We start from the raw sequence: 27,551 nt of genomic DNA, 5'->3' as shown, positions 1-27,551 counted from the left end.
AAAGAAGTGTAGTGCAGGAGCATGTCTTATTCGTATAAGTGCCAAATCCTGTTTTCAGAATAGAGACTAATGTGGTCATCAGGCCTGTAAGTTGAGCCTATGTATGCATTGCATTAGCAGTAAAAGTCAGGAAGCATAAATACAACAAGAATTCTTCCTACAATGCTTAAAAGTGAAAGGAAACTGACTACTGTATGTGTTTGCAAACTAGTGTAAACACATTTTACTTACAATGTAGAAAGTAATTATTGTAACAAAACTATTGAGAAATTTAAATATATTGTCTCTTAAGTACATAATAGCCCTGTGTATGGTCTTCTGCCTTTCAGAGGGGAAAAAAACACCTAACCTTTAGAGAATGACAAAGTCACCCAAAACATATTCCTGATACTCCTCCTTTCATACACTGAGAATCTGGCACAGTCAAAAGCCTTCATGAAAATCCTCGCATTCTTTGGAAAATTGCATGTAAGGAAGAGGGAAGGGACGAGAGGAAAACAGTTTCAAAGCTGGGACTTGAGCAGGTTCCTATTCAAACTTAGTTGTGAAAGTACAGGAAGAGGATTTTTTTTCCTCTCTCTCCCCCTGAAACAAAACTCCTATAGATAGATATGACACTATCTCATGGCTCAACTTCAGCAGAACAACCCCACATGAACAGTGGTAGCAGTCAGGAAAACATCTAGCATTTTCAAAGTCACAGAGACATTCAATCCCAGATCTTAAAAGCTTTGGAAAGTATCTAAAAAAGGACATTTTTATTTATGAACAGTCAACCAATCAGCATTCCAAACTGCTGAAAACCAAGGCATGAAATGCAGTTTTAAGCTGTCATGTTTTGCTTTTCCAAAAGCCTGAGGTGTAACATGGAAGAAGATGGCAAACAGCTTTCACAGTATTTGATCTAGAAAGTCAAACTAACTTAAGACCTCTAGCAGACTTGGGTTAAGTCAACATTTTAAACAAACAGCTCACCATGGTATTACCAGTCTGCATTTAGAGAACATTTGCTTGTTTATAGCAACAAACTGAGAACATTACTGCAATTCAGAAGACAGATAAGTATGATATGAGACATGTCCAAAGAATTCACTTTATATTTGTGTCTTGGCACATACTAAAAAATGCCACTCAATTATTCCTCTATTACATGTTCAACACAAAAAAAAAAAAAATCTGTTAGGACATAAAATAACAGCCAACGTTTCCTTACATGGTTACAGTTTTCAACTTCTTGCCTAAATGCACAACAACATGAAATAAGTTTGTGGTATAACTTCAAACACCACACCTAAAACAATGCAATGGCTTTATGCCCTTCTAAACCTAGAACTGCACATAGGATCACAACGCCACACTTATTCTGTATCCTTTATTTTTAATTAAATGAACAACTATTTATGAGTCAAAGCTAATGTCATCATCTGTTAAAGCTTTCCAACACTTCACAACAGAAATTTTGCAATATTATATACCACTAAATATGAGGTTAAGAGTTTGAAATATCATATAAGCAACCCAAGGAAACTGAAGACCATAGAGGAGAACAAAAAGCAGGGGAAAGGAACAAGACTAACAGCAAATATCATAGGATGACTGAACTTGGAAGTGACAGGTCGATCTTGACTCAACAGGGAAACAGGGAGTAACAGAGGCGGGGAGAGTAAGAAACTAAGTTTCCAACATCATTATTCCTCCGCCCATGAAACTACAGAACAGTCTGTATCACAGCCCCCAACCACCACCTCTGCCCCAGGGGGTTTTCTCTGTTGTTCCAGAGAAAACAGTAGAAAGAAAATATTCCATCAATGACCATTTTAACTCAAACAGGGATTGTACATTGAATGTTCTTCAGCATGCAACATTCCACTGCATGCCCAAGGAAGCAAAGGAGTTGCGTACAATGTACATACATGCAACTCATTATATAATGCTAGGCTTTTTGGTATTAATGCACTAGTACATCATCCATCACAACCTTTTCCATTCAACATGACAAATAGGAAAAACAAACAATACAAAAGTTAGATACTTGTGGTATGCTGCTTCAAAGGTGGTGAAGAACAATAGCTGAGCCATCTACCAGGAAGAAAATACTTGCTTGATTCTCACCCATCAAGCTGGCTTGCTTCTTCCCAGAACTAAAAGCTTAAGACCAAAGTAGATCCTAAATCCAAATATATTGACATCAGGAAAGCAAGAAGGTTGCTCCTAAACACAATGCAAGAAGTTAAATGCCAGAAGTGGTGTTAGGGAGCCTGAAAATAAAAGTTAAAGAGTAGCCATGGAGATTTATGCTTGTAAGATGGTAACATGCTAATTCTTTGTTCTGCAAGCTATGCACTTTGTGGGGGGGGGGGGGGGGGGGTGGGGGGAAGTATCATTTTTGAGTGACTAACCATACTCTGAGAGATTCCCAGAGAAAAGAGTATGGGAGATGCCAAACCCCAGCTGTCCTGTTGAGATAACTCATTTGGTAAATGGAGGAGCTAAAATCTGGACAGACCTTTGGAAAGTCATGAGACATAGGAAAAATGCTGCACCTCATACTTTAGGTATGGGCCTGGGTGGGGAGGGGAAATACAGCAGCATTTACAGTTCAATTTTCAAGTGACTTCCCACACGCTTCCTTCCACCAGAAAGTTGTCTTAGTGCACAAAGTGGATGATATTCACTAATGACCAACTATTCACTATCTCCCACGACACCTTTTTCAAGGGGCAAGTACTTCCAGGGCATTACTTCTTGCACAGGACTGAAACCCTACTTGGAACTCCAAAAAATAAAGTTAGTCTTGTGCAATGTCTTAAAGCAAAACACCTGGGAGAAAACTTGCAGAGGCAGCAAGCCTACAGACGCAATTCCAATAGTGCAACCACATCCTGCGAGTTACCCGCCTTCCATGTCCTACGTCCTGCAACCACTTAACTTGTGCTCAGCATGACACAAAGGAGCCACCTCACAGGCTCAATAAATGTATTGTTTATAAGCCATTTTCAGACTATAAACTCTTAAAACCAAGGAAAATTGTGAAGTTATTTTTCTACAAGGGAGCCACTGAAATCTACTGCAAAAAAGGAAGTAAAAACATGGTAGTAGTATATTCGTGTTTTGTTTCTTTAAAGAACTTGATATCTTAAGTTCTATTTCAAAAGCAGATATATGTAGTTACAATAATAAGAATTAAAAAAAAAAGCACACAAACAACCTTCTAGAAATATTCCGAACCCTCAAGATTTAGGGATCCTTCTATAAAAGTTAATCTAACTAAACAATAGCAAAAGCATGTATGGGTGAACTCCTGCCAAAAATGTAAGTTTATTACAGGTTCAAGAGGAGGTGGGAAAATCACTGAGGGATTTGATTCGTTTCTTAGCAGTTAAGGAAGAATTGAATATGCTTTAATACAGCTTTGCTTTGACATACTTTCTTCAGGACTCAGTTTTAAATTCAAGTTATTATCAAGTCAAAAGTCTTCAACAGCAGGACAGATTTGTTAGAAATTACACTATGGAAAAAATATTATTGTTCATTCTAATGATGCTGAATGTAACTGTCGAAAGCAAAACTTTGTTTTGGAGCCATCTGAAGAGAGACTCCCTGCTTCCCCTACAGAAAAGGATGACTCCTACATGTGTGTATTTCTCTATCATACAAATGAATACAGATTAAAAGGCAGTATTTCTAGCAATCTTTCAATCTTTTTGGGTTTTGCTGTCACTCACTGCAAACACTGAAAATATTAAGGAATTTCATGCTCCTAATACAAATACAACAAACCATTGACGACTGCATTTGACTAAGTCAGCTAATTAGTGTCTATAAAAAACACCATACATCGTATATGGAAACTGTCAAAATGTCAAATGCTTTTTTTTTTCCTTAACAAGCACCCCTTGAGTAGAGGAAAAAATATTTTTCTTTGTTTGCAATTTAACTTTAGATTATATGACACAATATATCATTGTTACTGACAGTAGTTAACATTTACATATTGTTGACCTCTGATGTGTCAGGTTTCAAAAGACCCCTAAAGAAAGCTTGAAAACATTTCTACATAGTCAATGAAACCCAAGGAGTCAATCTGCCCTGTGGATAAATAAATATGGTATTAGCTAATGCTCTAAATTAACATGCATTAAATTTCCTGGGATGGCTGTTTGAAACGTAAGTCTTCCTGGCTGGCAGACAATATGAATAACCTAAGTTTTCAACCAACTTAAGTTATAAATCTTTCAATGGTTTTCTTGAATTACATTCTATAGACCTAAATACAGAAGTTTAACTATCATTTAAGATCAAAGCATTATAATTCCAAATGCCACAGATTTTCACTTAATATGGGTGGTGACCATAAGAACTAGTTAGCCCTCTTTATAATCCGTTTTCAAGGTATAAAGTTGCACATCGGGTATAAACAACATGAGATCATAGGTCTAGCATAGGTTTTTAGATTCCCTAGCCTCTGTTCTTATCTCAGTGGTTAATGAATTAAAATTCAAGTTTCCTTGTAAACATTTATTTAAACATTTGCAGCTTCCTATGTATACATATTTCTTTTACAGAAATGCACATACACATAAAAAACAGTCATCTTGTGATTTAGGACTACTATGGAATTTAAGATCTGATTACACAGAGAACGTAAAACGCCAAGTCATATTAGTTCCACAAAGAGCTTTATGGAAATAAAATGTTTCTTTGTATTAGCACCAAGACAACGTTTCTGCTATTGGAAGAAGAGCTATGCATGTGAAGGAATAAGAAAAGGAGAAGAGACAGACAAAGGAAACATCAAAAGATCTCAGGAAAACAGAAAATTCAAACACCTGATAGCTTACCAGATGCTGAAAGGAAAGAGGCCTAAGAACATAAAAACTTCAGTAGGAAGGAAGCTGGTAGAATAAAGAAGTCTTTCAATTTCCTTATCTACAGCATTACCGAAGTATTACCTGCAAGTAAGTAAATTCTGCCCATTGAAAAACACAAACAAAACAAAAAACCCCAACACAAACAAAAAAAAAAACCCACAAAAAAAACCAACAACCAACACCAAGAAGTCAAAAACAACACAGGTAATAGCAACACAATAGATGTAACAATACAATATATAAATCTATTGGGATTTCAGAGTAGTTTCTGAAGAAGTCACCCAACAAAAGCTTTTAACTAAGCAGCGATGAAGTAAGATGGAAAGTCCAGGCACAGACAAATAGGCAACCAAAAAGAAAAAAGAGGGCAGGAGCAAACCATCTGTTCCAGCCTGAAGGGAGGTTACCGCAAATTCACAAAGCCTGTGCTGGTAAGCAAAATTCAGAAGTGATCTACAAAAGAGCACAAGTGGCAAGATGACCTTCTGGCTCAAAGCAGGAGGTCATTTGTGAGATCAGACCAGGCTGCTCAGGACTTTTTCCAGGCACGTCTTAAAAGCCTTCAAGGTTCAACAGAGCCTGCACAGCCTCTCTGTGCAACCCTCACTGCCTGCCTGCCCTTATGGGGAAAAATGCTTGTTATATCCAGGCTGAATCTCTCTTACCTCAACTTACTCCCATTGCCTCTGATCCTCCCAATATGCACTGCTGTGAAAAGCTTGGCTCCATCTTCTCAAAAGTCAACTAATGCAGACCATCCCATAGCTTCCCAGGTTGACTTTCTGGCCTCTCTGCAGTTAATCAGAAACCTCTTTGATTCTCCATGACCTTTCAAAGATGGTAAGAGTGTCCTTGCTAAGACCTTCCCCTGCTCTCTCAGCACCAATGGATGCAGCTTAGTGAGTCCTGTGGACTTACATGGGTGAAGTTTCCTCAAGTAATGTCTAACTCAATCCTTAACCATTGCTCAGAGTTCCTCTCCTGCAACTAAGCACAGTGGTGTATGGGAGACCTCATCGGTAAAGACTACGACAAAGCAAGGCACTGAGTACCTCAGCTTTATTTATGCCTTCTGACACTACATCACCTGCTCTATTCAGCAACGGTACCCCGTTCTCCTTGCTCAGCCTTTTATGACTAGCATCAAAACCTCTTGTTGTTACCCTACACATCCCTTGAGGTATCAACTCCAGGTTAGCTTTCACTTTCCTGACACCATCCCTTCATGCCTGGGCAGTGTTTCCAAACTCCTCCTCAGTAGCCCATCTCTGCTTCCAGATCCTGCACACTGCCTGCTTGCACTGGAGCTTAGCCATGAGTTCCTGGAGCAGCAGAATGGACCCTTCTTGCAATCAGAGGATGCTGCCAGCATTCCTGAGCTCCTCTTCCCTTCAGAGCTGCCTCCTGCGGGATTCCAGATACCAACTTCCTGAAGAAGCTGGTCTGCTCTCCTGAGCTCTAGGGTCTGTAGCCCTCACTCCCATCAGGATCTTGAATTCCACTATTTTATGATCACTGTCGTCAAGAGTACCCACATTACTACATCTCCAACCAGTTCCTCCATTTTAGGGAACAGCAGATCCAGCCATGCATCCCCCCTAGTTGGCTCATCAGTACTTCTACCATGAAGCTGTCCCTGATATCCTCCAGAAATCTGGTCTGCTGGTGTCCTGCTGTGTTGGACTTCCAGCAGGTGTCAGGATGTTTATTAAAGTTGCCCATGGGAACCACAGACCGTGATCCAGAGACTTTCTTGCCTTTAAAGAAAGCTTCGTCCACACAGGTGGACCACCACGAGGAGGGTGGTCTGTAACAGACTAACCAGGGTGGTATCTTTACCAGCCTCTCCTCTGATCCTGACCCACAAACTCTCATCTTAAACTGTCATCTTGTCCCACACAAGTATGGCATACATTTGAGCTGCTCCTTCACAATGAAAGCAACACCCTACCTTGTCATCCCTATTTGTCCTTCCTGAAAAGCCTGCATCTGTCTACTGTACCATCTCGTAAATTCATAGACCACTCACACCTGGAGAACTTTCCTGGTCCCTCAACTAAAATGCTACTAGATGTAGAAAAGGTCGTGAGAATGGCAACAAGGCAGATGAGAGGTTACAACAGATTTCATACAGGCAACAACTCAGCAGTTAGCTTGGAAAAAGAGACCACCAACCTGTTGAAAGGAAGTATGACAGCAGGCCACAGAACTATCATGGCAATCAATTTTTAACTATCTTGTCCACAAGGAGACATGGAAGCCACCAGACAAAGCTAGTCAGCACCAGGTTCAAAAACCAAACAAAAACAAGGCGGTTCTTCATGCAACAAGAAGCACAACTATGGAATTCCTAACACAAAGGACCCCATGGGTGCAAGAAGTGTGCAACATTGAAGGGAGACAAATACATAAAAGAGAAGTCCACTGGGGATTACCAACTGAACAAACTGCAAAGGATCAAGAAATGAAAGCAGGTGGAGGCTTGGGTGTGTTTTAACAGAGTAGTATCATGCATACTGTTTGTATTCCTCTGTAAGCATCCACTTGCAGAAATTGCTAGGCAGAACATTGATCTAAATGGACTCAGCCTGAAGTACAACAGCCATCACTATGAAAATAACAGTATTAGTTTATCTGAAGTGCTTAAGCCTGACAGTAATTTGTCAAAAATGAGTATTAAATATTTTATTTGCTTCCTCTCAAAATGTCAGACTATGAAAAGTTCAAATATGCTGAATTTACTTCTTGTAGACTAAAAATAAGTTTTCCCTTATTGTATTCCAGTTTCACACAATTTTCTGTGGGTTTGGATGCTTATGAATATATCTACAGATTATTTACAGAAACTTACACAGTTTTAGCAATCATGTCTAAAAAAACTTTAGGAATCCATTTTTTAAGATTTTATGTACAATAAATTATTGTTATTAGAACATTAAATTTCAGTAGACAAGTTGCAGTATCTGTACTCATTCACCTATTGACCTCATCTTTAAAAAAAAAAGAAAGAGGTAGCTTTTAATTCAGCTATGTGTACACAAAAACAGACAGAGAGCACAAATATTGGCTGTATTAGGTAAAACACAACCCAAAACAGACACAACTGCATCCATATCAGATCCTCACTTTACTCCTTCTTAACCTTCCTTCTCCATCAGTTATTCCTTCTTTTAGTCTACTCAGCTATCTATTCCAGTAAGCACTCCATGACTGAGAGTGTCTCATTTCCTCAACCTATCTCCATTGTCAGCCTTTCAGTCATTTGCATGCATTTCTTTTAATATAAAAAGTCTGTTTCTCATCTGTAATCCAGCTTTCACATGTTTTTAAGCATCCAGAATTGTCACTGATGTCAGCATGAGCTGCAGACACCCAGGATCTTCAGAGACTCAAGTCTTTGTCTTCAACAGCTTCTTAATAAGAAACATTTTTAAGCATCAATTAGTTATGCTACAGTACTTTCTACACTTCAACCAGACTTATGGCTGAATACGTTAAAAGATGCAATAAATAAGTAATGCTCAAGAACATCTCACGCAGTGGCCTAAACTTCCCAGGAAAACTTAGGTTATCCACTTAAAGATAACTCACCTTCCATTAAATACAGTGAAGAGTATACACAGCTAATTGAAGAGGGTGCTTACCTGAATGACAGCACTAAACCAGCATGTGTTGCCAACATTCTTCAATCCTACTGGACAGTTGTCTTGCCGCTTTCGATCATAAGGATTTGGAGAGTCACTCCATACCTCTGGATGTGTCCTCTTTAAACATGCTTTATTTTCTGCAATACTGGCTTCTAGAACTCTTCGGGAACAGAAGGGAGGGAAAAATGTGAGAAAAAGTAAAAAAAAAAAAAAAGACATAGTAAACCACCTTCAGTTACTAACACAGACATCTTAATTACATCATTTGCTAACTTATTTTTGCTGAACTTGGTTTTAAATTTCTATGCAATAATGTATCTTCAAAAAGTAAGATGATCTTTTACTTTTAGATATGTTACAGTAATTCCATTACGTTTTGGAAAATGGTACCAGCGAGTGAGTGAGTCTCCTGTGAGAGCTCTAGATACATGAGCCATGTCTGTAAATCACCAATTATTTAAGAACCAGATTCAAACAGGATGGACACAAAGAAATTTTAGGCAGTGCTATTAGTATAGTGCTCTCATCTACAAATGCTTTTATTGGTACGCAAAGCATGAAGTCACCAACATTTACTTTACTGACAAGAAACCAAGGCTAGCTAGGCAACTTTCAAAAATGGAAGATGTTTTTTAGTTTCCATTTTTACAACTTATGCAACTGTATTTATCACTTTACACAGCAAGAAATTACTTTATGAGCCATAGAAAGACATCCCCCACAATTTTCCAAATGCCAGCCGGCAAGTTAATTGTATGTTTCAATGACCACACTCTTTGCAGGAAACTGTTCCTATGTGATTTATGTTGAATGTCCATATTTCACATCACAGTAAGATCTGATGCGTGTTATGCTCCTAAACACAAGCTTCACTCAACACAGTATTTCTATATCAGCAAATATTTTTAGCTTGGTGACAAAGAACACATTAAAGGTAATTTGTGGTAGCCACATATTCTAAACAGAAAGATGGAGATGGATACATTCAGGTCATATAACAATGGCTCTAACTAGTATGCAAAGTTGCCTGGCATGTGCACTATTGACACAGTTACTATCCCCAGCCGTCTAGTCCAACCATCATACAAAAGGCTGAGCTGCTACCGAGCTACTACGTTTGCCAAGCACAGGATTTCAGGAGCTGCATGACAAGCACCAAAGTATTCTGTGAAGCCTGAAGCATTGCCCCCTTCAGTTCTAGACTCACTAAACATCAAAGAAAGGCAGGTCTAGGCTGGTCTGTAAATGGAGTTACTGAAGGACGAAGTTTGAACACCTTAGAAAAAACAGAGGGGAGGGACAGGGATGGACACCAAAAAAACACCACATGATGTAACACCTCAGTCTCCTAACTGTGTATTTTTGTTTCAAGCTATGCTTTTGTCAAAGGAAGAAAAGGTATCTTACAAAATATAAAAGAATCATGAAATATTATATGAATTACTGTAGATAACTGCCTTGGGGGATACACTAACTTGTTATTACTACTTATTTTGAAAAAAGTAGAAGCACTGAGAATTTGAGGGCCCATTTGGTATAAATACCACTTTTGTATCAATACATCGTAGGAAGAACCTAAAACTTGTCATTTCCTAATGATTAATCAATTTCTGACATTTAGGTTTTGACATATAACCTCATTAACAGCACAGTTTTTCTCAAAAGACACTGAAAGACTTTCTGCTCTGACATGTCTTCAAACAATGCATAAGGATGATGGAACCTGATTCTTCAGTGGTAAAAGACTCTTACACTATCATTGCTAGTGTTATCTCCTAAGCAAACCCCAAAATGCAGAGAAACAGTTAAATTCATTTCCCTTCTCACTGATACAATCCTTTGAAAGTGTTAGATGACCAGTGTATCTCTGTTCTGAGAGTGAAAGTTCATTTTTGATGTCCCCATCAAATAATTCAAAACAAGTGTCATACATATTTCAAGTAATTTCTCATTCATGTATCATTACTTAAACTCTTGTTTAAGCTAAATGGAAGGAACATTTAAAACTGATGGGAAGACTCTGACAGACTGGAATAAGTTTAGAATGATGTTGTAACAGGACTACAATACCACTTTTTTTTCAAGAAAACAATCAAACTTTTTTTTTCCTCCCCCAAGCTCAAGAACATTTCAAGATACAAGTTCAGAAAAATACATATTCTCAAACTGAAACAGTTCCCTGACCCCAAGGGTATTACCCTTTACCAGCTTAACCGCCTACTAAAATTTCTTCCTTGTATTTTAACTTCTTTAGCAGGTGAGGCGTTTCCTCATTTCTAGCTCTACCTCAAATCTGTTTCCATCAAAGCATTTGATGCTCAAAGCTTCATGACATTTTCCCTTATTTTTCCTTATAACATTATCTATCCTCAGATATCACAAGCAATAGCTGCACACCCTATGTGTCAAATTAATTTTCAGCCATAATGATAGCTGTGATACAAACTGAAATAAAAGTCAGCACAGTAAACAGGAAGCTAATGATCAGCTCAAAAAGCTACTTAAAAAAATGTAATTACCAGCATGCTGAGTATACCTCTTCTACTATAATGTTCACTACATTATATTCATACACTCCTGATTTGGGAGACTACCTTTATGAAGCATCTTACTCACACATTAGTCTCAACAAGATGAGCGTCTTTCCAGAATGTTGGTACAAGGACTTAACAATTCTGATTACGCAGCCAAAACACCCTCTTTGTGACCCTCGGAGACCCCAGCAGCAGAGCCATAACCTACGTGCAGGGTATGGCATGCCTCAAAGGCTTCCCCACCACCAAGTGTTGGGATCTTGTTTGGAGGGCAGCTCTGGAGCGAGGGTTAGTTAATGCCAGGCCTGGCACGGGACTTGAAAGCAGTCTTCTGTTCGTCTGTGTAACGAGCTGGGCACAGCCAAGCAGCTTTGCAGAGCTGCTTGCGTGGGGCAAGCCAGACAATGCAATAAGCCTCAGGCAAAGTGAGCCCACGGCACCAAAGTTCAACCAAACCATTTTGAGGAAGCCCACTCCAGCAGGCTACTCAGCTAAAAGAACAAGGAAAGGTCTTTATACTGTGACTGTCTCACCACTGGACATCCAGGAATATCCCCCAACTCTGCATCCCTTCCTAGTTTCACCTTTGATCTATACATACAATGTTTAATCACAGTGCAGTGTCCCCAGCAGTTTCAATGACCATGTTAAAAAAAAAAAAAAGCCTAGGGGTTGTGCACATCCTTACACACTTACAGTATGGGCTCTCATTTTAATATGGCTACTACCCTAGGCACAACACAGGCCAGCTAGTTTCTCCTTTCACTCATACCTTACTAGCTTCCCCAGTGAAGCCCCATCTGGCTAGCCTTATTCTCCTTCAATCCATGAAAAGTAATATAAACAAGGAGAAACCTTTTCATATTAGGAAATACACTGATTATGCACATTTCTCTGGGAGATTTAAAGTGGGAACAGTAAAAAAAAACCTTACATGTGCCATATACACGATGTTCGGCTTGGACACTTGGACATTTCACTCCTCTCAACACCTACGTAGTAAGTCAGATCTGTCCTCATTAAGTAGCACAGGCAATTACATTCAGGAAGACAAATTCTACGTGCATTACAACATTAATTACACAAGTCAAGAAATTCCATTAATGCTCCCTTGGAAACCTTAACAAAAAAAATCAGTGCAGATTAGGTTCCAAACCACTATGAATACCTTTGAAAAAAATATCCTCCACACCAAAGACTATTTAAACATGCACACATCCTACATTATTAAAAATGAAAGATTTCCATAGTTTAATTTGCTTATTGTTGACTTCCTATTTGATTTCTGCTTCTTATTCATCCTAGAAAAACAAAAGTAAATGGCTGCAGCTTGACTTGTTTACAACCACAGTGTTCTACTTTTTTGTTTTGAGAAGTCCTGCACAAATACTGTGCTTTCTATTGGAATGCCAACATTCTTCTGTGGGGTGTTAACTACAAAGTGTTTTTTTTAATTAAAAAAAAAAAACAAAAAAACAAACAAAAAATCCCAGTCTGAAGTCCTGTCCTTAAGGAAACTGATTGAACAGTTCAGATCAAAAATTCAGTAATTCTGAACTTCCTGTATTTGTACAACTCTGACATAATTTGTCATCAACTCAGGGTGTATCTTGGTATGTAATTGAGCTGATCTAACACTCCAATGCTGCCAAAACCCCCATGATTCTCACTCTTCTCCATTCATAAGCAAAGTCCCATTTCCCATTCTCATGCCATGATACACTCTGGATCTTTTAGTGAATGTTTTTGTGTGGCTCTGGGAGATGAATTCATGCAACAAATGCTCCAAAGAATACTACAGCAATTATAGAAGATGTGGTATGGTGTGCAGGCCGTATCCCCCTTGGTAGCAACAAGCTCTTAATTTGGCACATGATATTGTGTGTAATTTTTGCCATCAAATATATATCTCTGTTTCATCACACGACCAACATTTTTCTCTGTATATAACTGAACAGACTGTCTACATGCCTTTGTATGTACAGGAAAAAAAATGGCATACTTTGTTATTTTCTGCAACCAGAAAAAAATACACCATAATTTAAGTAGAATGTATTTAGAATACTTAATTATGGGCTAAGCAGATAAGACCAAAAATGGCTTTTTAGTCCAAGAAATGAAAAACAAAGTCTACAGGAAAAAAACTAAAGCTTCAAGGCTCCCAAGAAGTGAGTGCAGCAGAAGCAGTCAAAGCTTGGGGAAGGAAAAAGGAAAAAAGATTTCCACGTCCAGAAATAGCTCCATCTTTCTGAGTATCTGCCTAAATCACAACTCTGTAATTATGACAATTATGTCCTTCAAAAAAGAACACGCAAGAGCTCAACTTCTGAATCAGAACTGGACAGAACTTCCACCATGATCTTGTATACATGCACATACTGAGGTCTTAGGAAAAAACAACCCCTTAAAATCTTCTCCCAATTATTAATGAGAATATAAATCCCTATAATCCCACCTTTCTCTCATAAAATATGTTATCTTAAACCTGTATAACAAGATGGCATTTATCACAAATGGAAGGAGGGAGGGAAGAGTATCTTTATTCTCACAATTAGTACATTTATTTTTTAAAAAGAAAAAGAAAATGACTGGATAAAGTAACAGTCTCCATATTCTCAGAGTTGGACTTTTCTGATAAGTCTGCCAAATACACTGAACTGAGAAAAAGAATTATTGTGGTCAATTTCCCCCATCTAAATGATATTTTATAAAATTAGTCTTTTACAAGGAGGCAGTATTTAACCTTCTTACTCATGGATCAAATCATTGCCCTAGAACAAGGCCAGCCACAGATAAGAAAAAACAACATCCCTTCCAAGGCCAGCCACATATGGAAAAAAAAAAAAAATCAATCACCCTCCCACACAACCCTACACCAAGGCTTAGTTCAAGTCCAAGATATTTCATAGATATGCCTATATTTACATATAAACACACACTGTACAATTAGTTATTATAAAATCTGATAAAAAATTAACTTACAGACTCTTATCACACCCAAATTGAGAAAGTTAAGTTCATAAAACTTTAAACCAAGAAGTTAACTTCACTCAGAGCTTATAAATCCTAATTGTTAAACAGGCTAATAACATACTTTATTAGGTGAATACACCGAGAGCAGCTGCTGTATTTTAAGTCATAGCTTTACTACCCCCTCCCTCAATCTCAGCCTTAGCACAGAAGTAAGAAAATGTTATTGCAAAATGAACACTGCAAAAAACAGGATAAAGAATTTTTTAGCTTCTTAATTATATTTTGTTTTCATTGCTTTTTACCTGATACACAAGAGAAACTTTTAGTTTTAGGTCCTATTTAAATATGACCATATATCCTCTATCTCCATCCACTTCCTCAATATGTAAACAAATAAATCAACATGAAACATACTATTAAATCCTAGCCCACACACAATAGACTATTTCCAGTGTACAACATACAATACGTTAAAGCAAACATCCTGAAGCCAGGCATATCAGTAGCACAAGTGATCATAAACAAGTTATTCTTTGTTAAATTAAAAGTTAAAAAAAAGCAATACAGGCCAATCTCCAACTCTTTAATTTAATTTCTGCTTTAGGTAAGTTGTTCGTTTACCTGCTAATGGCTTGTTCCTCATCTGTTATTCCAGTCTCCCTGAATGCCCTGTTTGATTCCTCCAAACTCAAGGCAATTGCCCTCTGAAGATCATCTTTATCATCTCCAGTGAGATCAATCACATCTGAAAAGCAAAACTATCTTTCTCAAAATTAAAAGTGAAACAGAATGAAAGGCAAGTCTTACTGTAGAAGAGAGCGAGCCCACGTGGATTGCTGAGTGCCATTCCAGTCCATCCCTCCTGTGCCCTGTGCTCTTCCAACCACTAACCCTGCTAACAGTTCCCTTCTGCCTCCAAGCTGGATAAAAACCTCAGCAGCTTGCTCTCGCTAACATATGATGGGCAATAGTCTTCCTTCATCCTAATGATTTTAAGTTTCACAGAGCTACGGGACAAATTTAGGAATCCATGGTCTCTGAAAGCCCTCTTAGAGCAATACACTTAAATGTATTACTTCAGCCACTGTAATCAGTTGCTTCCAGGGAACAGATGCTGAAGACAACCTTCTCTTAAAAAGGATACCTTAAGTGAGCATAGTTGTTTTTCCTTCCTCATGGAGGAAAACGTGTGCAGTTTTCCCAATACAGCCCCAAATTCTACAAGTATTTCTGTGCACTAGTGAGCCAAATACTTTCACACAGTTTCATGTGGGAGAAACATTCCTTACTTAACATAATTCTTTTCTATCCTGTCTGTGTTGTAACTGGAAGTTATCTCAACGGAAGAATAAAGAAAACAAATACTGAAGTCAAAATGAGCATCCATACTTGGACACATGGGGAATGCTGGATGGGCTACTGACTGGGTAATGAAGATGGAAACAACCCTACTTCTGCCTTCCTAAAGAATGAGGAACTAACATCCCCCATAAACCTCCTTGTTTCCTGAGGGTAGTGACAGCACGCCCGCCCAGAGCAAGGAGGTATTTCACTACCCACATCACACCATGACACCCATCATCCCCTCATCGGGCACAGCCATGCTTTCAGAGCAGTTGGGGCCCACAGAAATGCCCAACAACTGCACAAGACCTTCAGAAAAGCCAAGGTCAGTGGTTATCATGATTTCAAGGCCCAGAAGTCTTACCTTGCAACTCAGCCAGACAGAAAGAGAGGGAAAAGTGCAAAAGAGACTTTTATGTGCAATATTAGACAGACACGCACACGGAGTGTTGGCTGGTTTCAGTCTCCCTCCTCCAAGGCGAAAATTTACCCAAAGAGCTATGAAAGGGGCTACTCTAGTCTGGGGTTTGGACAGTAGAAGCTAAAAGACTCTGGGAGAAAGAAATACAGATGTGAAACTCATGACTGCTCTCAAACAGATGTGAGCAGCTTGTCTGCATTTCTCCTTCCACAGGCCAGCTCAATTACTTGTACCCAAAGAGCTTCACCATCTAGCTTCTGACTTTTCTCCTGGATGAGCTGACTTGCTGTAGAGATAGGTTCCCCTATTTCCCTGGCTTACTCGTCTGTGACATTTCTCATTGGAACAAAATAAAACACTGAAATTATCATACAAAAATCATTGGCATAGGTGTGTGTGAACAGAAAATGGGATGACTTGTCCTCACAGAAAGCTGAAACTGAAGAGAAGTTGTGAAAGAAACTTTTCTGTTAACAGCAGCATCTTCAAGAATCAGTTTTCAACTTACCACTTTCTTCCCCCAATAAAGATGGTTGAATTTCTATTTTATTTAGTGAGCCTTTAAAGGAAGCACTCTTACCTGCAAAGTAAACTGGCAATCTGTCATGATCTGGAAATAGGGAAAAGTGCTATGACCACAAAAGCAGCAGTTCGTAATTTTTACTCTTACGTCTTTTACAGTCAGCTCAGATCTTCCAGCATATCAGAAGGATACTTCAACTCAGATACCTGAAATTCCCCTTCAGAAGTACTAAAGCAATTACAAGAACCACCAGCAGAAGTTTTGATATATGAGCTGCCACGTTGAGAACAATGTAGTTTGGGCTAAAATAGTATCTCAACCTGGGTTACATGCAAGCACGGCTCTATTCTACAGCCTGAGAGCAGGAGAAAGGATAGAAAGGTCAACAGCAATGAGAGGATCCCGTGGACTACATGCACTACCTATTACATTCTAAAATATGGTGCTCATTGTTGCATTTTCTACCTACTTGCAACTAGTCACACACAAGCACCTCATCTCTACTGGACACGAGCTGTTTTTCTGAAAGTAGTAATAGTGGTCACAACTACAGATGGAGTAAGCCTCCATCCAGCAGCCGCACATGCTGATGGAGAAGCATGGGACTACTCCGATCACTTACTTACAGAGGTGTATATTCCTTTAGCTAGTCTCTAGTTAGGCAAGTGATGAAATTCTTATACAACAATAAAGAAGAAAGTTAAATTAAGAAGTAAGCTCCTTTATGTGGGGAATATTTTCCAGAAAAGTAGCTGAAAATTATGTGATTAACAAAAGCTCCCACTGTTACTACAAAAAAAAAAAAAAAAACAAAAAAAACCAAAAAAAACCAAAAAAAACCACACCTGTCAAGGTCAACTTCAACTCACACTTTCATTAAATTATTCGACTTCTTTGCACCTCCCTAGCTCCTTAATCTTTATTAATCTATACCACCACCGAATGTGTTCAGAAGTTTATTACCATTCATATTGCCAGTGATTATACCACTTTAAAAGCCCAAATCTTGATTTCAGCCTGCTTTCAGAAAGCAGATCAACACAACAGTTTCCTTTGGCATGCAAGGGTTTGGGAGCAGACAGTACCCTGTACTTTCAGGGTACTGTACAGACAATACCCTGTATTGTCTTCAGAAATGTTTTTTTTTCCACATATACATTGTTCCTGATCTGCATGAAAAAAACAATACAGTGAAGACCTACTGCCAGATGCTACCACCACATGAGTGGTGCAATCGATTTATGTCACGGAGGGCTTACCTAGCATAACTCATGTCAGAAAAATACATTTCTAAATATTAGCTGATCCATGGTAACCTGCTCCATGCAAGCTTTTAGTTTGCAGCAAATGTAAAATAAAAATGTTTTGCAGATTTAAGCTAATGTATTTTAGCTCATGTTTGCTATACTTGGAGCAGGTCCAAGGTCTTTTTCAGCATCTCAGCTGACACAGTAACTCATTAAGCTGCAAGAACTCATGTATGACTTGAATCGTAAGTCATAGGATTATAAAGAAGAGATGTCAGTAGAAGTCATAACAGAAGGGGAACAGTCTGAGACTAAACTCTTTCAAAACAAAATATCTGCTTGTGTGCACAGTTTGCATTCCTGTCATTTGGTTATACATTACACAAATTATACAAATACTACATGAAATTCATGCACAGTTTTTTTGTTTTGTTTTAAAATATCTTTGGATTATGTAAATTCTTATATGGGGATTTCTTTTTTTTCTTTTTCATGAAAAGATGCCCAGTTTTCAAGCAGTTATTCTACAAGTATGATAACTCTGCCTTCTCTCACAATCATTAATATACTCAACATTAACCTAGTTCTACAATATTTATTTCACTTCGGTTCTATAGCGTTAATGCAAACCTATGACTTTATCTTATAGCAATTAGTAGTGGAATTCATTCATGAAGCTAATCTACTAAAGTTTCCTATCTGACCAACTAATTTCTGTGTTCAAGGTCTGAGTTTGAAGAAAGAAAAAAAAAAACAGGAAAAAAAAGCTGTCTTCTCCAGGTTTATTGTTACCTGACTTTAATTTAAATATGCCGATTTTGTAATACACCTCTCATTTAGGCCACAGACCACTTTAGTTCTCACTGGCTCATATCCTCATAAAGGTACTTCTTACTGTATATCACACAGGCTTAGAAAATGCAAACATTCTTAACTAAGCCATGACTACTAAATAAACAGAAAAGTTTCTGCTGAAAAAATTCTTTATGAATGAAGAAACTGCTCATCAAAACAGTCTGTCTTAGTGCATTCATGATGTTTATTCAACTAAAATTAACATGCAGAATCATTCAGCTGCGTTACTAAGAAATGTATTTTTGGTTTACAACATTATTACATAATAATGTGTGCTTCTGGTACATAAGATCCAGAGTTTGACATAGCTTGTAATTCTACAAAACAATTTTAAGTTGTATATTGAAATTCGTGACAATTATACTAGTGTACATATAGTATATGCACACACTATAACTATCTATCCCCACGTATCTTCTTTTTTTCCTAAGAAAAATTATCAATCTGTTCGCTTAGGAAGTTTCTATCATCATTTAAACAAATGATTCTTACTTGGTAATTGCCTAGGCCATTAAAATAATTACTGTGTTATTGACTTGCTACTTTTACCAGGAGGAGTCAGAGAGTAGGAACTTCAAACTTAAGTAGACTGGGAAACTCAGCATGAGGGACAGAGCTGAAGTAGCAATTGAACCCAGGGACAGGCAATAAACTACCACAGTGATGCAACTGCTGGCACAGGGAGAGGAAAATGAAGGGGCAGGCCAGATGGGTTCAATGGATAGATGCCAAGTATGGAAATGTAGCAGCAAGACTCCAATTTCAACACACCAACAATATAAAAAGAAAAAAAAGAAAGTTGAGACTACATCGGTTTTGTTTATTACAAGCGGAGTTAAGCAAGATCCTATATTCTACAGTCTAGTCTGAGATGTTAAATGTCATGATGGTCTTGGGCTCCTACATGAAGATTTAAAGGAATTTAACTGGCTGTATATGCCAATTTTGGTTAAAATTGGATGCAGAAAGAATACACAGCATCCCAGCAGCTGCTTAGCCAACCCAAACAGCTCTACTGATGAAAGAGCTAGCAAATGTTAGCCACCACTATCTCACAGGAACTTCCTCATCTCAGCTGCATTTACACTGTCCTAGGATGATAACGCCTTAAACTGATGAGTCTCACACTGACAGGGATGGGAAGGAGAGAGGTAATCATGGAACAAAGGAACAAGTGAATCTCTAAAATGAAAGGAGGACCTCAAGGTACAAGACTCCTGATACTCTGAAGCTGGGATCCTGCCATACCAAGCTGGAGACACTCCCAGGAACCTGGATGGAGATGACACAAATAATCCCCAAAACAGAAGGAAATGTCTGAGATAAGTAAGGTGACAGAAGAAACTTGTGACAAATTCTACTCACAGAAACAATAAAATGCACAGCTGTAGAATGAGAACTGACTAGGACTTGTGCGAAGAAGGATCTAGGAGCTACAACTGGTTCATGTTCAACCTGCAATTCACATCATCACAGCACTGAATAAAATATGAAGTGTTACACTGAGGTATGTTGTCGGACTACCTCATGGACATTTATAGAGATTCACCCATTTTTCTTAAGAACTCAGATGAAGTCTTGGTTATTATTTTAGTACCACACTTCATGAAAAAAGCAGAACAAATAAAGAAGGTCCAGAAGAAAAAAAAAAAGTGACAATGACAATAAGTATCGGAAATGCACCCAAAGACTTGGAAAGAATTTGGGCTGTTTACTTTAGACCTGAGGGGACATTATGATGCATTTAAGCATGCAAGACTTCATCCAAGACAAAAGGAATGAACTGTACTATGATCCCCACAGGGGATAGCACAAAGAATAAAATGCCTAAATCCCTCTTGCTTCAGGTTAAGTAAGACATTAGAAGTCTAAAAGTAAGGATAGTGAAGCACCAAACCAAAATTACTCTATAAACTTTTCAGAGTCTCTAGGACAGAGGACTTTGAAGAAGTATGGTATATGAACACCACTTAGGAAGGTTTTAGGTGCATTTAAGTCTACCTCATTGAAAAAGGTTGATTGAAAGACTTTTGAAACCTATGCAAAGGCTTAAACTCTAGAAACAGGGAGATATAAAAGCCATGTCTCCAGAAGAAATTAAGTCTACAACCCTCAAGTTGGTGTGTGTGTTATAATTACATTGTACTATGACCTCATAAAATGGCTTGAATTCTTTTGTTTGGCTGTAGAGTGTGCAATTGCAAAGACTAATGATTCAATTTTTGTGAAAAAGAATTTTGAATTTTCAAAAGAAGGGAGGGAGAGAATTTGTCTTGACAGCTATTTCATTTGAACACAATACGTCTTCTAAAATATATGTCTTCTCTTCATTCTGTTGCTTCCTTTAACCCTGGGTTCTGCAAGTTTCTCAAATAATGAGAAGGAAATGGATAAATGCTTAGCAATGCAATAGTTCTATTGTGTGGCCATAAATGAAAATACACTGAATTATGCAGATGGAAGGAAAAAAAGGTTTCTAGAGAAATCAATAAAGTGAAAATATTGGAAAGTACTACTAAACAACTTCTTCTATTTTGCTTTAACTGCAGTGCCTAGGATTTAAGCTACTAAAGAGAACATTAAAGTGATCTTAGATTAAAAGCAGTTCACTTGTACATTGCAACCCTAATACTTAAGCATTTTCTGCTCACTAACAGACTGCATGAAAGAAAGAAAAAAAAACCTTTGCAAAGGGGTCAGATAAAGCATGCATCACTTGACATGAAAAAACTACACTTGCAGGTGCTTGCACATACCATTTTGAACAGGCAAAAAGGCAAGCATCATGAATAACACTGTGCAAGTCAGCCTTTGCTTTTAAAGATGGAATAAATTTTATGCAAACTAATTAGTATTTTTGCAGCTGCCGAAATGTTGCATTTGCTAATAAAAGAAATTAGGTTTCCTTATGCCATTCTGCATAGAATGCAACTCAAACAGTTGAATGACCATTGTCACTTCTGGAAGAGCCAGTGCACAACCCAGGCTAACTGCTGACTGTTTGGATATGACTTCTTGTTATATACATTTTTATTTTACCCTGTAACTAAGTAACTGTTTCAAAGAAATTTAGTCAGTCAAGCTTGCAGAATATATTTGATATACCTTTATGTAAGGCATACATTCAAAAGCCTTTGTAAGTGGCTGGAGGTTTTCTGCAGCATAAAAGATAGATAAAGTTCTGATATTTATCTGTAACTCCCTCTTTATCCACAGTTTGGATGACTTAACTTGGTGGGACCATGAAGCTCAGTGACTCATAACATTGTAAGTTCCAAATGCACAGAGGTAGTTAGGCAGTAACGAACAGTAAGGGTGAGTTATAATTATCTTCATATAATTATACCTACGTGGGATAGTAAAAGGGAGTCAAATTTGAAAGGCAAGATAGATTCAGCAACTCAGCATAGTTACTGAGAGGTGCTAATAGCATTCTTTGCAGAAGGGAGCGTTGATGGTTGGAGCTATCATTGCTGAGTATGTTTTCCATCTATGTCCACCCTTCCATTCTCTTCTCCCAAGTCATCTGATGTCTTTCACCATATTCCCTTACACGACAGTACTTACCAATGCAGGACCTTGAACCTTGTCAATTTTTAAGTGTACTGCATTTTTAAAATTCATAACCAAAATAATTACAAACAAGCAGATCCCAACAAAAAGAACTTTAGGGTTCTGCAAGAAGCTTTCACTAGATCCCTACAGATGGGGGTGGATCTATGTTTGGTTTAGACTTTTGTTCTGCTGTGGGTGTTCAGTTCTTGCCCCATGAGTCCTCCAACATGAAGAAAAGTTGGCCAAGATCCCTTTATCTCATAACATGTTTTCAGTCTAGCTAAAACAACAAAGGCTGGCAAACGGCTCTCATCTTTGATGCCAGCGAGGACCTGAAACAGACATTAAAAGATATAAGGAAAAAAAAAGTCTCCCTGCGTTTCCCACAGCAGTTGGTGCTTCTAGATTACTGACTTGTAGTGCTATGTAACTGTAAGGAATCTGGGTCTGCCATCAGCCCTACAGGAAAGAGAAGAGAATCCTGAAATCCAGTTTGGAATGTGCAACTCAAGACTTACTCTTTTCAGTCTGACCATCAGTCACAGGTAATGTGGACTCTGCAGCTTGACTCTGATATCCCTTGTCACCTTGTATCTTCAATAAGGTTGCATAGCACAGTAAGTGACAGCAAAACTAAACACTTCTATTAATGGGATTGCTAATAAATCTTATTAAACACAGACTGCAAGAGAATCCAGCTTACTATTACACTGCCATAGTAGATTTTCAGTACTGGAGACCATAACAACAGTGGTAAGTTTGTTGAAAATAGTCTCCATTTCCTCAATGGCAATTTCTGACATTGAAAATTAAATACATGTGGGGTTTTGTATGTGTTTTCTTTCCAAAGGAGGGAAAAGGAGAAGAAGGTAAAAAAAAACCAAAAACACACAAACCACACACACCAAACAAACAAACTAGCCCACACAACTTAGTGGGGAGATAATATAACTGCCTATAATGAACTCAAGACATTTTATACAAGGTTGCCAGTAATACCAAGGATTAAAATGCATTTTTCAGATCTGAGATGTTGAAAATAAACTCTACTCTAATTAAAAAAAAAAAATTAAAAACAAAAAAGATATTTATGCCAAGGTGTCAGAGACAAAAAGACAACTGTACAACTGACAAGGAGATCTAACTGAACTTCTTTACAATAGAAGTAAAGAAGTATGGTGTCACCATAGCCACCCCAATATTAGTGAAATGAAGGGAGGAAAAAAAAAATCCTACTGTGGGTGTAACTAAATAATTCTACTCATTTTAAAAAAGCTATACAGATGTACTACATATATGGTCAGAGGATCAATATATAATTAAGATATTCTACATCTATGTTTAGAATGTTAGAATACAAACACAGTATCAAAAACCTTGTATTTTACAGAAATCAATCCTACTACAAAACTTCCTTCACTTTTTTTTCATGTTATTTCCCATATTTTTTTCAGAACACATTTAACATGTTTTAACCCCTTTAACACATTCCCCCCCGCCTAAAAATAGCTATGAACTTAAACAAAGGAATAGAACCTGCAAGGCTCATAGAAATACAGGTTGTGGGACCTCTTGCAACAACTAAATAAAATTGTTTAAAATTTAGTACATTTAAAGTTAATGTCACATATAAAATACCTATTCTTTTCCTACAAAATGCACACCTAACCTCTTGCTTCTCTCTTTGGGAAAGTCACCCTTGTCAGGGAGAAGCTACTCTTAAGCCTATTAAGCTTTAGCATATTGACAGACATTCACAGACTCTTCTCCAATTCCATTTTATTTTGACAGAAGAGTACCCAGCTTTTGCCTTTAATTATTTACTTCATGACCCCAAAGTAAATCCTATAATGGAAAGCGAAGACTGAAAACCCAATTATTCACCCTCTGATCAGTACCATACGTACATGTAAAGGTAATGCTTAAGGATAGCTCAAATGAAAAAAAAAAAATATACACTGAAGTAAGGAAAGAAAGAGTACATAATAATCTAAAAATTGTTAAGTAAGAATTATCAGAAGATTAACAGTCATCTCATGGGCAAGTTTTTAGTTTCCTTGCCTTTAAACTAAACTTACAAAAAGAAGAAATACCTACTGGTATCTGCCTGGCTGCCCACGCTGATGTATCTGTCATTTCCAGGAAGGGCTGTTTGATAGTAAGTCGCCTCCTCTAGCTGGGGAACCTTGGCATTCTTCGCAGTGAGGAAAGCCACAGCCAACTCCAGATTACCATTGCTGTCCTTTAAGAACCAACAAAAGAAGTGAAAGTTCCCTCAACCTTTTTTCATTTTTCTTAACAGCAAAGGACATCACAAGCAACTTATAAGATCAATGACACATTGTATTTTCAGGTGAAATATTGATTAGAAAAGAAAGTTTCCAAACTTGACATATTCTGCAGACTTCACTATTTTAAAATAAAGATATAACATCTTATAAAAATTTACTTTGCTAGAATTCCATGTATTTCAGAAAAAAATTAAAGGTCTTGTAGTGTAGGTCAACCCCTCAACAAGCATAAACAGCACACTCGCAGACTTCAACAGCAGTCATCTGAATTCTTCTGAAAATCTACCATTGCATTTTTAAAGCCAGAAATACTGGCTTTTTAAGGGCAGTTGTGTACATGATTTATGATGAATCTGAAGCAACAACTATATATACATGTATGACTTAAATTCACTACATCCTCATTTTCCATGTATAAATGGCTAAAAAGCTCTGCTTGAGGGAGACAAGGCTTTTTTTTTTTTTTTAAGTTATTATTTTTATATATGTATATTTGGGGAAACAGAACACAGAGAGACCTGCCATTCTTTACTTACAAAGAACTCTTCTGTGCTGTGAAAGAATTTAACAATGGTTGAAAAAAAAAACAGTAAAACAATAGCACATTAGCAAAGAGCAGCAAGTTCAAGGAGAGTTCTTCATTCTACATACGAAGCAGGACCTGTCCGTGATAGAAAACCTAACTGCATCTTGACAAGAAAACAGCACTTAACTCATCAGGAGTTGACCAGCTGTAGTAGCACCAAGGTATCTCAAAACACTTCAGTCAAAGGTTAAAGGCAAGTCATGCCATTCCTGTCTTTTCATTTTTGAACACCAGATTAATTTTTATGCCAGTACCAAAACAGATCAAGATTCCTTCTAAAGTGAACATGCCCTCATTATCAGCTTTTTTTCCCTGAAATAAATCAGAAAGTATTCAAGCTGAGAATGGAAGGAAGGGAAGGTCAGAGTAAGAAAGGGTGGGGTTTATGGCTTTCACAGTCAATTAAGATGTGTACATTCAGCTACAAGTCAAATGCATCCATCTTACCTTCAGTGCCTGTTGTAGTACCTGGACATCATTGATACCAGTGATCTCCCTCAGTTGATTTAAAAATGTTTGCTGGTGCTAAAAACAAAAACAGAACATCAAAATAGGATAAGACCTCAACAACAGCAAAACCACTTACTTACAAGAGTATGCTTCTCTGCAAGTATTGAAAGTATCTCCATATAAGCTTTACGCACCACGGGGTAGAGCATTTGTCATTTAAGTTTGTCTTAGTTTCTGCAACTTGGGCACTTTAATTCACAAATGTGATAGTTTGGGTTGGTTGAGCTTGGTGGTTTTTGTTTTTGGTGTTTTTTTAAAAACAAGAAAATTGATGATGGGTGAGCTTATGCAACATGGGTTCAAGGAGCCTACATAAAGCCACAACTGGCCCTCCTAAACAAATAAAACCCCATAGCTTCTTCAAAGGCAGCAGGGGAAATAGTTGGCTGAACTCCCATCAAAACCAGTTTCTTCAACTCCCAATTATTCTCAATCCCACTATTTCCTTATACAAAATTCCCAGCCATTCCAACCTCAAAACTAAGAAGTTAATCCTTACTGATCATTTAGGTGTTTTAAGAGAAGTACTGTAAAAATATCCACACAAAACAGAGTTTCTTGAGACTAATGCAAAACCTTAGGAATCCATCTTAGCCACCTTCCTAGACCAGTTGAATCCAACTCTCCCAAATCACAGTCAGGACCTATGACTGAGTTTCAAGTAATGCTTGGAGTTAGAAAAGAATAAGAGGTTCTACATCTCTTAAATGTGCAATTCATATGAGTTTTGAGGCTATTTTTTTTTTATAAAAATCTAGTCCCCCTCCTGTTCAGAGCCAACAAATTACTCCCTCCACTCATGCTCAGATATCACATCACAGAAGCAAAAAGCATACACTAGGCTGGACCAATCCTTGAACTCCAGTTAACCATTAAAACTGTCTTAACCATTAAAAACATGAAAATACAGAGGACTGACCATTGTTGCATACTAACAAATTCCATTCTTCCATTGGCAGATAGGAAAAGGAGAAAAGCTTGGTGGTATTTGCAAGTGGTTTTTCTTTTTTATTGTTTGCCCACCACATCCTGAACTCAAAACAATAATTTCAGCTATAAAAGACAAGATTTTATGAAGTACAGGGGTTTTTTTGCTAGACAAAAAGCATATCAGTAACAAATAAACATTCTCATGTTACTCTCCAAATCCGATTTAAAAAAAAAGCAACTATAATTGCCTTGCAGCTACTTCTAAAATACTTTTCTTTAGAACAAACTATCTGGAATCAAATATTCAAATACACTTATTCTCTCCTTATCACAACTTTGTATAGAAGAGGAAAATAAGAGCTGCATGAACACTGAACTCCACAGCGTGAAATTAACGTGGCAGGCACTACTTCATGCCCTAATAAGTTGAAATAAAAGATATAGTTCAGGATGTTTATGAATTACATACACAATCTTCCCTTCATTTATGATAGGGACACTGCTAGCAACCCAATTTGCCCGGGTTTTTTTTGCCCCTTTTTCTTTTTTAAAAACCCTGCTATTGGGACAAGAAAAGTGAAGTGATAGAGCAAAACAAGTTCCCACTCTATCCCCATGCCTCACCCCCTCATTTGTTTATTCTGGGAATTTTATAGCCATATACAAAGGCAGGAGTTACTTCCCCTGTGAAGTTGCTTTCCTGCCCCTGGGTCTGGCAAGAAGCAAAGAGAAAAGATAGACTATTTGGAAAAAGTAATTACAACAGCATTAAAACTGACAGGAGCAATTCAAGGGCAATGCATGGCAGCAAAATGGATTTATTTTTGTACCTGCCAATGTGATGGTTAATAAAATGGAAAATACTTTCACTATAAATTATTATAACAACAAGTTATAACAGATTTCTGTATCTTCCACAATATATACAACACTTGGAAAGGCTGACTGGAGGATATTCATTGTTCACAGAGATTGGGAAAAGAGAGAAGAGACATAGTTTAACAACAATCTCTTAGCAGTTCAAAATATTGGCTGTTCATTGATGAGCACAGCTGCAGCTTATAAACCTAGACATCTGTAGTTTATATCCAGATTTCAGTATTCTGGTGTAAAGCTGTGGTTCAAGGCCCCCTTCCCAAGGACATACACATTTAACAGACCAGAACCAGACCCAGAGATGCTCCTTTCTCAGCAAGAGATTATTTAAGTACCTAAATATACTTTTTTAAGGTCAAGAGTTTAAGGCACTCAGCTCCAAAATTTT

At 37.7% G+C, this 27,551-nt stretch overlaps 1 protein-coding gene across 1 annotated transcript in view; it reads right to left on the bottom strand.

Moving 5' to 3' along the window:
* The window catches only part of USP25 (ubiquitin specific peptidase 25), a gene marked incomplete at its 5' end in the record, with an annotated part of 72,073 nt that extends 46,701 nt beyond the window's left edge, over positions 1-25,372 (bottom strand). The window contains 4 exons of the mRNA XM_010292218.1: positions 8,516-8,678; positions 14,647-14,770; positions 24,068-24,212; positions 25,295-25,372. Of these exons, the coding sequence (XP_010290520.1) occupies positions 8,516-8,678; positions 14,647-14,770; positions 24,068-24,212; positions 25,295-25,372 (510 nt within the window). The remainder of the gene's footprint in view (positions 1-8,515; positions 8,679-14,646; positions 14,771-24,067; positions 24,213-25,294) is intronic.
* Positions 25,373-27,551: the final 2,179 nt, after the last annotated feature.

This window comes from Phaethon lepturus, unplaced genomic scaffold (genome assembly GCF_000687285.1).
Source record: "Phaethon lepturus isolate BGI_N335 unplaced genomic scaffold, ASM68728v1 scaffold11718, whole genome shotgun sequence".
In the NCBI taxonomy this organism is placed as follows: Eukaryota; Metazoa; Chordata; class Aves; order Phaethontiformes; family Phaethontidae; genus Phaethon; species Phaethon lepturus.
This window is presented reverse-complemented; position numbering and strand designations above follow the sequence as displayed.